Source organism: Athene noctua, chromosome 1 (assembly GCF_965140245.1).
Source record: "Athene noctua chromosome 1, bAthNoc1.hap1.1, whole genome shotgun sequence".
NCBI lineage: Eukaryota > Metazoa > Chordata > Aves > Strigiformes > Strigidae > Athene > Athene noctua.
In genome coordinates, this window is record NC_134037.1 from 190,933,689 (window position 1) to 190,946,007 (window position 12,319).

The following is a 12,319-nucleotide window of genomic DNA, read 5'->3' on the forward strand; positions in this document are numbered from 1 at the left end:
ATACAGGTGCACTTGCAGCATGCCATGTACTTAAAAGATAATCAGGCTGCCCTCAGGAAATTTGGATGAGATTACTATCTTGTATACTGGAAGTGTACCAAAAATAATAAAAAGTATTAAATAATGTTATTACTAATTTTTAAATTAGAGAACTGTTTATGTAAATTTTTAAGACATATTAGACTATGCAGGCCTCTCTTTTGCAGGCTTTTTTTTATCTTTTTGTTTCCTCAAACTTCTGTATATGTGGGAATTTCTGTTTCACTTAGCTATTTCAAGTTCCAGGGCAAAAATATAAAATCGTCAGCTTCATGCCTCTGTCCTGCCTTTAGTAAACACCGTGGGCTTTCTCTTATCTTCTGTTGCCCCTTTCCTGAAAGTTCGACCTTTGTCAGCCTAGTGCTGTTGAATCTACAAACCTCATTCAGTGTTGCACCTGCAACTAGATAATAAAGTCCAAATACCACAAGCACATCCGGAGAGGCTGGCAAAACCCAAATCTTTATGATAAGAATAGCACAGTGTGTGGGAATTGGTTATACCGTTCAGACCACGTATGTATCGAACTGTAGTAGCGAGCAGGCACATAGGCTGGCTCCTGCTTTGAGCCTCCTTTCCTTGTATAAGGAACAACTTGTTAATAGTGAGAAGTGTCTCTTTTTTCTCTCCCTCTTTTCTGGTTTTCCTAACCCAGCTATATTGGCTGTACCTGCTGGCTCAAGCATTCAGTACTCAGCTGTACTCTCTGTGCAGAACAGAGGGAAGTCTGTAGTCACCTCGTTGGACAGTTTGACTTCCTAAGGGTAAAATGTTTTATTGAACATTCAACAGATAATTTAAAGAATGCATTTTAAAAAATAGTCTGCCAGGGAAGAAAAAAACCCAACTTTATTTCTGATGAGGGTTAAGAGATCAGAATCTTCTGTCATCTGGACATCTACATGTGAAAGGCTGTGTAAACATGTTTGCAAATCATTAGGCATGCATCATTCATAAAAAAAGTTTTTATATGTATATATAAAAGAAAAGCTCTTTGACAGAAAACAAATAACTGTTTTGTATTTCAGATGAAATACTTCCTGGATCTGTGACTACCAAATACTATTATAGAGTGATTGTAAAATACAGCCCTTGCCTAAAGTACACTGGGTAACTTTTTGCCTTGTGGATGACAACATCTGTTGGGAGGCTGCTGTAGGCTTTTTCTTTCTACAGAGAGATTCCTAATTGTATCAGTTCATTTGGCATTTAAGAGCTGCACAAGATGATACTGTAACAGGTGCTGGAAGTGACCATGCAGAGTCTGTTATTTTCTTCACTGAATATGAAATGTAAATTCCACCTTGAGTTGCTTCCTTTGCATCCTCTGTTTATACTGGATTAGACTATTGCTGTGCAATATAGAGCACACACATAGTCAGCTACTGTGCTTGGGTTTGGGAGCTAACTTCTAACTGAGGATCATTACTTCAGTTGTTCAGTTTTGACTAGCTAAGTAAACTACCGCAGCTTGGAGGCTTAAGGTTGTAAACCAAAACACAGTTAAGAGAAAGTTCTTTCAGGGAAATGTTACATGGTAGTTTTCCCTCACCACAATATTCAGGCTTCAGTCTATGAAAAATGAAGTTAAAACAAGTTGTCATATTGCAGCATGTTTTTTTACGCTTTCTTTTGAAAACTGTCTTATTGCTTGTTATTTTGGCCTGTGCTGGCTTCACTCAAATTTCTTTCTCCCTGGCCCTCTTTCTGAGAAATCTTTGTGGCTCCCTTTCTAAAAATCCCTTTCATTAAGCATAACTGAGCTTTGACAATTGTGATGTCTGTTGCTGCTTTCAATCTAGACTGATGCTAACTTTGTCCTTTATGGGGCAAGTGGTTTTTTGCAAGTATAGTGAAAAGTCTTTGTGGAACAATTTGACATGGGCTTTTAATGTGATTTTTAGCTGAGCTCCTTCCCACTTTTTCTCTCATTGCTCCCCTTTTCTGTTTGTACAGACAATGAAAAAAAATCCTCCATGTGGATTTGCATGTCAGGGTTGTTTTTATACAATACAAAGCTTAAATTCCCACCTGGATCAGGACCTTCTCTATTTGCAGTGAGGTGTTGGGCAAAATGATTTAAGTTCGTAGCCCTTTGTCATCCTTTGCCAAGGATCTGTTAAGAAACGTAACAAGTTCTCTTACAGCTGCCTGTGAAATGTAGTGTCTTGGCACAGCACCCTTCTATCAACTAACTAAAATCCCAGACCCTGCAGAGTGTGTCCTTAGATGTGTGGGTGAGTGGAGAAACAGTGAGATTATGGTGTTACTGTGGGAATATTCTGAACTACTGGGGCTAAACAGGGTCCTTAGTCACTGGTTTAACTCTCTAAGGGAATCTGTGCCTTTCATATTTTTTGCCTTTGCCTTAAAGTAGAAACAACTAGATTCAGTCACATTTTGGACATGTGTTATCATGCTGTACTGTTGGCTGTTCCTTGGCATTTGAGAGAAACAGTTATACCCTCTATGGTTGCCACTTACAAGTGGGATATCCAAACTGTTTTTTCCTGTTCTCAAGTGACTTTGCTAGCTCTTCCTTAGCCCACAATCTCAGCTGCAGCATGCATGCTCTTCTCTTCTTTTTTTCCTGTTTTCCTTCAGTCTTCATCTGCCATCTCCTGAGCAGTACTGTGGGTTATAGGTTAAGAAACACTGGTTTTAGTTTAAAGCTTGTATAATTAAGGTACCTTAAAAAGGTTTATTTTGGGAGGTGCTATTGTCTAGTCTAACATTTTTTTTAACAAAGAGGCAATCATAGATCCAGTTACAACCAGATTAGGCATTCATTTTTTTTCCAGGCCAGATGGCAAGAATAGCTGAATGTTTTATATGTTGTGATAAGTGTATTTTGTATGTTCTGAGGTAATGAGAGCCTTTGATCTCCAAGTGAGGTCATGGTAAGTCTGAGGCAGACTGCAGTCATATGTGCTGTATCTGGCTACAGCTGTAAACTTCTTGCCTATTATTGTCTTCTGAAATATACTGGTATATATGTGTATATTTTGGGTGGCAGGGGTGAGATAGAGAAAAATACAAAATTATGGTGCTTGTCTGGCTTTTTTTGGCCACGACATTTTGGGGGAGAGTCTCTGTAGACAAGATTGGCAGATAGGAATGGAGGATCAGTTATTTTCAAGACTCGGTGAAAATGGCAGGAACTAAACTTTTAATGGGTAAGTTGCAAATGGAAATTGAGAAATTTTGGGTGACATTCTTAGAAAAAGTTGGGATGAGGAAAGCAGTTGCTAACATGGCCCTTAATTACAAGGCGATTTTGTACATTGAACTGACTGGAGGTATGGATATGGAAATCTGTATCCCCAGTATGAATAAGGAGAGACTTTCAGCTGTCTAGTTCTAATGTATTTAGAAAATTGGGACTTTTATGCAGCCTTTGACTACAGAGATAAGTGACTAATGTCTGTGTTCTGTCTTTATGAAAGTAATCTCAAAAGGATTGCAAATGCTATTTTGTTGCTTGGACAGAAAGTGGTGGTATTATTTTCATTACTTGCTGGTAAGTACTAAGATGCTAGATACGTTACAGATGTTGAAATACTGCTGCATAAAATTAGTGTAAATGTCAATATATAGCTCTCCTTGATTTTGAAATTTAAGAGATTACTATCTTTTCTTTCCGTGTTGGAATATGCAAACAAGTAAATACTGCAGAAATGCAGATGGGAGCAAAAATCTGACTGAAAGTGCATTCTTTGTGATACTGTGTGTTGTGAATCCTTTACAAGTGTTTCATGATGCTATTGATATTAAATGTTCATCCTCCCTAGGAGGTTACGGGAGTGATTTCTAAGGTCACTGTCATACAAAATGTAACATGAGACCTAGCACCTGTGACAGTTAACATAGTAAAATACTACTTCCCCCCACCCTGTACACTTAATGATAGACAGTATTGCTGTAAACTTGTGGGCTGGGCATTTCACCTTTACATTTCTAATCCAGAACTGAGTTCAAGGGGGGGAAGTAGTTTAAATGGTCTTTTAATTTCAACCCCCCCACCCTTTTTTTTTTTTCTTCAGATGATAGCACTGAATGCCAAACTGCATCAAAGAAAGAAGAGCAAAACGACAAAGAAAAGAAAGATGAAGAAGAGGCTCCATTGCCCACTTACAGGGCGAAATCGATTGTTGAGAGTTGGGTGTGGGGCAAACAACCAGGTATTACAGCTGTTTTGGTCATTCTTAGTGAGACATTACGTATTCTATATTGATCACTCCTTTTGTAGCGTCAGGAAATAATTGGATCAAATGTACTTGCTGACAGATGCATCTGTTAGGTTAGTGGAGTAAGTTGGATAAGTGTTTAACTGCGATTGAAATTAAACATTTACTATAATTACTTTCAGATTTAGACTCGTGACTTGGAGAGTCAGTTTGCATCTTTCATGCTACTTGAAGGAACGATAAACTGACTTGGAACAAATGCAGTTATACAGTGAAATGTTACGATGTCTTCAGAATACTTTTCAGTTGCAGACACTAAAAAGACATTGCCTAATTTTTGAAGCCTGAATTTTCTGCAGGCACTACAGGTTTAATAGGTGATTTTTCTTTTTGATTTTATGGTCTGGTAGATAAGTTTGAGTGAATCATAGGAGGAAGGTTGAAATGGTTAGTTCAGTTAACTGTCTGTCCTGACCTTTGCTGACAGTGATCTCACCTGTGATGGCTGTGGAAAAATGGTTTGTGTGTTCACATCTTCACATATGGCTCTATAAAATACTGATTTTGATATTGAGGCCACTTGAAGTTTTTGTGGCTGTGTATTACTGCAGAGCAGCAATTCATTGTATATGTTTAAAAATAGCAGAATAGAAGAAGCTTCAGTTTGGGTTTTTTTGCAGTTCTGGTGCATGGTATTGCCTGATTCAGATGTTGGCATGTGACTTTGGAGACAATTGTTGTGCCCCTTTTCCTTTCCCCTCACCCAGCAGCACTTGAAAATCTCTGGGAAAAGTATTGTCTCTTCAGCGCCAGAATCCTCATCTGTGTAGCCCTGTTTGCTAGGGAAGCTGTTTGTTTCTGTTGAGCCACAGGTCAGCTGCCAGTCTGCTGTCCTCTGCTTTGTGCCAGCCAGCTTGCTCCCTTTTCTTAAGGACAGGAGGACAGATGGACTTGCTGTCACTCTAGTAGTGGGACAGAATTTGTAGGAGGAATGAAAAGAATTGCCATTACAGTGGAAGGGGGAGTGAGAATTGAATGTGTTGATGAGATGCAGGGTCACATTGTTTTTTGTTTTGTGTTTTTATTTAGTGTTGCTGAAGAGTAAAATAAAACTATTTTACGAAATAGTAATCTAAATGCCAAATATCTTAGCAAATTTTTCCCAACTGACCAAGGTGTTTGGGACAAGACCTGGCCTTTAAGCTCACCCTCCAATTATTTCTTAAAAATTGAAAAAACAGTTTAGAAAAAAAGGCATGTATGTATGTTTGGAGTGTTCAGAAAGAAATAACTTACTCTCTTGTACTTACTTTTAGTGCTTATATATAGTATGGTTTATTGGCACACATATAGATACTTACTGTAGAAATAACTTACGAAGACTTTAATAAATTTGTATTCCTTGGTCTCTGTTACCATTTGTGCTTGAAGTTTGCATCACCTAGCTGTGACATACGAATTCTTAAACAATACTACAAACACACTTGCAGTTTATTTATAAAAGTGTTACAGGTGGCTTTTGTTCATGATTGTATGTAATTTTTTGGTTGGTATTTGTCTGAAATGTATCTAACAGCTGCCTTTTGAGCTGTTCTAGTTTTTGTGTCTTGGTAATTAGTTAAAAAAAATACAGGGAATGACTTCAATTTTTTGTGTTTCATAAAATGAGGAAAACTGTTTTAAGCTTCTCTTCTGTCATCCTTCATTAAAATAAAATTAACCTTTAAACAGTCACCTGTCAAAAGCATGAAGGAACTTCTGAAAAGGAGAATCGTTTCTTAAGTATATTGTTGCTGATTAAGTAAGAATTAAAGACTTCTTGTGTTTTCATTAATGTTTTGTATTCCTTTACAAGTAAGGTATAATTTGGAGCTGTGAGCTTGGAGTTAGTTTACAGAAAGAACTGAAGAGGCATTCAAAGTCTGTGTTTCAGGTCAATACCCTGAACTATTTCTGCTGATTTTAAACAGTCTTACATTATGAATTTAGTATCTAGGCAGTATATATCTATGTTTTAGAAGTGCTGTAGTACAATTTTTTTTTGCCAAGTGGGGAGGATCATGCTACTGAACTTCAACAGGCTAATCCAGGTCAGTGGGCCTTGTGACATCCCTCCCCCATGAGGGCTGAGAGATTTTGAGAGCACACAAAAAACATGTTCATAAAATGTGTTGAGAAGCAGTACTTTTTGTTCCCTCCCAGTCCTGCACTTATTTTGTCATCCTGGCACAAGTTCAGAGAAACAGAATGCTTTCTCTAGTTCTAATTTATGCTGAGATCAGTACTCTGCCAGAATAGGACAAAGAGGACATAGCCTTTTTTTGGAATGGTCTTCTTATGACAAGTACTGTAAAAATGTGTAAGATAGTAATAATTATTTGACTTTAAGGTGTTTTTCCTTCTTTCTTGCATCTTGGTGTTTATCCATTTCCTATTCAAAAAAAGTAAATGAAGAAATAATCTTAATGCAAGCATCCTTAAATGAATAAGCAATCTACAGTTGAAGTGGGAATATGGCTTTCTTGTGTAGTCAGATCTGGTTTATTTTAGCTGTGAATTAAACTATTATCCTGGTAAATCAGTGTCATGACGTAGCACTTCTGGGGTTTCCTCATGTAAGAGAGCTTGTTTACAGAGAGTGCTGCATCGTGTTTTTCCGGTATTGTTAGTACAGCTGATTGCACTAAGAAATGCTTTAGAGGCAATACCTAAGAGGGCAGGTTAAAATTATCCATGTGAATACAGTGAGATATATGTCACTATAATCTTTCTGTGTTTGCTTTGTGAGAGCAAAAGAGACATGCAAAACTTTCATCTTGTAAGGGGTGCTAGTTACACAAATCTGAATTTGTACTGTGTACAAAAGTAATTAAAAGCAGTCATGGCATTGAAAAAAACTGTTAATCGCCTTTATAGTGACATTTTCTACTTTAATAAAATTTCTTGATCAATACTTTAGATTTAGAAATGCTGGTAAAAGAATGGTTCAGCCAAAGGATGAAATCTGACCTCCTTTATTTACATTTCAACTTTTTTCATCCCTGTTTTTTCTTTTACTTTCTTACTACTTGGAACAGTTTTTAACTGTCCTCCTTCCCCCCCCTCCCTGCCACTTGAAAGCTGTTGTCCAGCTCCAAGTATCTCTTTGGTTGTTGTTTATGCTCTTAAGGGGTGTGTGCCTGTGTGTGTACACTTCTACACACACACGGCTCAGTTCTTACTGTTTTGTTCTGTGTGTGAGTATTTGAGCATCAATTTAAACAAGTTTTGCTCATGATATAAAACTTTGAAAATTAAGCACCCAGCCACGTAATGAGATGCATTCAGAATGTACATTAAACTACTCATCATTTTTCCTGCTAATAAGGTGAGGTCTGCTGGTGGTCATCTTTTGAATAGAGGAGCAGTCAGAAGGAAGCTAAAAGCTGAACACCTTTTAGGAATTATATTCTGTGTTTTTAAAGGAAATTATGTGTATGTGATTGCGTTTTTGTCTTTCCCTCTAAATTTTGAATCCTCATTCTGTGGTGATGGCTTTGCAGGGTCATTAGATGCCTGTTAAGCCAAGCCATCTGCGTCCTCTGTTTGCTCTTTGTCCAGTGGAAATACTATGTAGTGGGGAAAGAGGTGACAAAATATAAAAATCTCTAGGAAATTAGCACATATTAGTTCTGCTGCTGACAGGAATGTGTGCTCATTATAACAGAAGATTCTTGCCAAATTCTATTCAAAATGTGCTTCGAGTTTTTAGGTCTGAAATCTCTCCACACCTTAACATTTGTATTTGCCTTTAGTAAATCTTGTGTCTCAACCAAAGTCCTTGAAAGTTTTCAGTTTGTCGGCATTTTTAAGGTCCTTAATTTATCAGTTAGAAGCCTGTGGTGTTCCCTACAAGAAACTAGTCTTAAGAAACCATTTAGTATGATGTTTTTGTTTTTATTTTTTTAGCTGCTAAAACAGGAGCAAACATGCCTTTGGATGGGCCTCTTGTCTTAGACTCATGTCACGTTAGTGTTCTGGCTGTGGCTAAGGTGGTTTAAGAAGCTACTGTCTTCAGCTGCTTGTTTTGCCCCTGTATTTTGCAGGCATACCTAAATAACATGTCACTTCTTAACTCTGTTCTGTCAGATGATCTGGGTTAAACAGTATCAGTATTTTTCCTTCTAATGCAGAGAACTTCTGGCAGGAGGAATTAGGAAGTGAAGACATATAGTTACGTTAGTTGCTGAGGGGAGGGAGAAGAATAAATTTTGATGGAAGATAGAAAAAAAACATTTATGTATCTCTACTGCAGCCAGAAACATATCTGACTGTATTTGTCAGTTAACAAATATTCTGCTAATGATAGTTGGAGAATTTAAACTTGTATGGTATGACTTCAACTCTTATATTGTAAGTATGGATTAGGCAAGTAACGTGTCTTCACCCTTCATAAAATAACTGACAGAGCAAAGCATTGCAAGGGATGATTAGCATCCAGGGCTGGTGTAGTGGCATAGGAACAGGTTTGTTTAAAGAGTTCCGTGTAACCTTCTCAGATGAAATTTGAATTGTTATTATTAATATGCTATTTTCTTATTAGTCTTAGTTCATCGGTAATAAGTGTTGTTCAGACTTTAGGGTTTATCGAAACCAATTTCATTGGTTGATTCCCCAGATACATTTAAAGCTTTCTAAAGATGATTTGAATTTTTGTAAAGATAAGTTTACTTGTGGAATAAGAGAAGATTTAAAGTGAGGAAGTGCATAGATATCTCTACTTAAAAATAGTGTTACTTTTAATAAAACAAGACAGTCCTTGGTTAAGTTTTGAGATACAAGACTACTATAATCTGTTCCAGCCTTTACTACACTTTGTATGTGAACTTTCTTTTGCATTCTTGAAATGCTAAAAAAGTATGTAGAAAATATTTAGGAATGGAATTATTAAATTTTGGTAGAAGACCCTCCTAAAATTGTATCCATTTCAGATTGTGGAGGCAAGGTGAGAAGGGGAAAAGCAAGTAATTTTATTACAACTGAATTTAGTAAACTTAAGTTTATGCTTCATGCAGATTGTTTTTATATGGCTTGAATCTTGGTGAGGCTAAATCATATTTTGCATTACAAAAAAGATTTTTGCATGCGTTTTTAAGTATTTGAAAATAGTGTATTGTAACTGAACATGTCTTCATATTGCTAGTTTACAGTTATAAAGACTTTGTGATTTTTTGAGCTAACTGCTTGAAAATTGGATGATTTCCAGCCTTTTTCCTTCATAAAAAGACAGAATTTTAGTTGATTCCTATTCTAGTTTTTGTATTGTCTTAATTTGACTACTTTGATGTTGACTTCATTGTCAGGAAAGCAAAATACTTGCTTTTAAAATTCCCTACTTGAGAAAGAGCAATTGTGAGGTTTTGTTTTGTGAAACGTTGCACAGTTCATGGAACTATGGACTGTTTTTGTATTAAAACAGAATTGAACCTCTGAGGTATTCAAAACCTACAGTAATGTTAATTTTTTTTGTCAGATGAGCCAGCTGTCTTGAGTCATTGAGTAGGATGTTGAGTATCTACCCTCACTATGTATTGCTGAACATTAGGAATTAATTTCCTAGGTGCTATTATAAAAGGTCTTTTTTTTTTTTCTGCAGAGACACAATATTGTGTGTGTATATACAACAGCCAGCTTTAAAACTGGTACTGCTTCATGTTTGTACATTGTATATGCTTCTGTAGGATTCTCTTTTCTGTGCATTCAGAGTTGATACAGTAGTTTGTGTCACCTATTGCATCAGAATGGCAGGGATGCTGATCGCAGCAGTACTGTGGTTGAAAATGATTTGAAAGGTATACAGTTGTAGGCTTTTAGGGAAAGTTCCTTGTAAAGTAATTACTGGAGGATTGTAGGTGGTCTCTGCTTGTCCTAAGTGTTTCTTGCCAGTAGCATCCATGACAAGTGTTGAAGTGAAGGACTTTTTCATCTACTACTTCTTCAACTCTCAGAAATAATTTTAGAGGGTGTCTGCATTTACATAATTTGCCATCCAGGAAGGAATGCTGAAAGCTGTAGCTCTGTTCATTAGACTCTGCTGAGTCTGGCACCTAATGCTAGATTTCTGTATCACCAAACATGGACTCTCTTTTCCAAACGTGTTAAAGTGCCTTGTTTTTTCTTCATTGACTATTTCCTTATTTTTCTTATAGATACAGGAGACCATAACGTGGGGAATTAATCTGAAGAATTAAATCAGTTGCTATAAAAGAACAATGTTAAGAAAAGCCTATTTATGAAGCGTAGAGTGCGGTTGTTTCTTACTTGATTGCTCTATCCTGGTATTTGATGGGGCTTTAGTGTTCAGGAAGGGAAGAAGAGAAAACTTGATTTTTATTGCTTCTGATGCTTTGTTTATAGGGATTGTGAAAGTGGCATGTCAGTATTGATTATGTTCTGTTATGATACCCTGAAGTGCAGAAACCATGTGCTGCAAGATAGTTTTTTGTATTTTTGCTTACAAAATAAAGGTTAAGGCACACCTAAGGGAGCAGCAGCAGCCTCAGAACATGTAGTTTATATTTTGTCGAAGCCTTTACTTTGGTGTTCTGAGTAATGCTAACACTTCACAACTGAGATTTTTCCCTCAAAATTGTGGTATTTAATGAAAGAAAATTTTAGTTGGATCAACCTGGAGTTATACTGGAGCTTCAGGCTGGGCACTGATCCAGTCATCCAAACCTTCTGAGTAAACTTCTATATGGCCATAAAGTTAAGGGACATTATAAAAGTCAAACCAAACAAATCAAACACAACTTTCACAGTTTTATTTATATGTTACTTTACCTTGCGATCTGAAGTAGCGTATAAAGTATGTATATATGTAACTTGTTGATACTTGGCTGTGCTCTTTGGGAAATTTTGTAGGGCTGATATTAAGGACAGCGTGGCTTTTTTGTCACATATATGTTTGAGTAAAGGTATGAATGTGTATTAGCTGCTATTGCTTTTGTCTAACTTTTTTTTTTTTTTTTTAATGTCTAGACCGCAAGGAACACTTTTTAATCTATTCTTGTTGAAAAAACAAGTTGTTCCTCATAGTCATGTGAAAAGATGTAAATTGCCTTAGGGAATGGAATCTAACACATTATGAAATGGTGAAATGTGAGTAGTGATGTTGCAAACAGGCTGGGGTGATGGCTGACAACAAACCAGAAGTGACTATGCAATGTGATCCTGTGGCAGAGAAGGCCACTTGAATTCTCTGATGGGTACGCATAGATGCCTTGCAGAGGAAAAAACTTTGAAGTACTTTATACAGTTACAGTTGCAAAAGAAGTTATACCTCATTAGATACAGTTTTCAAATCTAGAGTATAAGTGTGTCTAAAATTCTGTAGCTTGGAGGTAGCTGTTCCAAAAAACGTATTGGTTTTGCGGTGGTTTATTTTTTTAAGGTTGTGTCCATCTTCTTACAAACACTGTTACCTACATGCAGACGTATGTTTGTTTTTTTTTAATACCCTTTAGTCAAGTGTCAGTTAAAACAAAGGTACTTCTGTGTAGCAGCCAGGCAACATATGTAGTTGGCTTAGGGACGAGTACAGTGATTCTGTGCGAAGTAGAGTGGGGTGGCCCAGTGATCAGACTGTTAATAAAGGGACAGAAAAAAGAACCCTTCTAAAAATGTGCTTCATTAATGTTAGGAATTAAAGCTACAGAGAATGTAAAAAACATAGGATTTCCAAATTTTTTTTTTAAAGTGTTGTGGTTTTTTTGTTTTGTTTTTGTTTTGGTTTGGTTTTTTTTGGATAGTGTGCTTGTTATTATCTGTTACTAGATTACTAGGACTTTGGGCTGTGGACTGCTTTTTCTGGTTAGTGAAGAATTAATTTTCTAGTGTTGGTACATAAGTCAGATATTTTATTTGCTAATAGTACTTGCAAGCACCTTAAATTTCTGACGTTATGTGGTTCAGAAGCTTAGCAGCTCTTGGCAGTGATCCTAGAACTTCTGAAAGTAGTTTTGTAACTTCTGAGAAACTTAAGATAATATGTATCAGTGTAAAATGAAAGTGTATCCTTGTGGGGACTTGCAAGGTTGTTGCCTGCAAGTCTG

General features: G+C 36.7%; 1 protein-coding gene across 4 annotated transcripts in view; it reads left to right on the top strand.

Moving 5' to 3' along the window:
- HERC2 (HECT and RLD domain containing E3 ubiquitin protein ligase 2) overlaps positions 1-12,319 on the top strand; it is a 111,648-nt gene that overhangs the window by 15,228 nt on the left and 84,101 nt on the right. For all 4 annotated transcript variants that reach the window (XM_074908263.1, XM_074908290.1, XM_074908281.1 and 1 more), the window contains exon 4: positions 4,083-4,220. In XM_074908263.1, the coding sequence (XP_074764364.1) occupies positions 4,083-4,220 (138 nt within the window). The remainder of the gene's footprint in view (positions 1-4,082; positions 4,221-12,319) is intronic.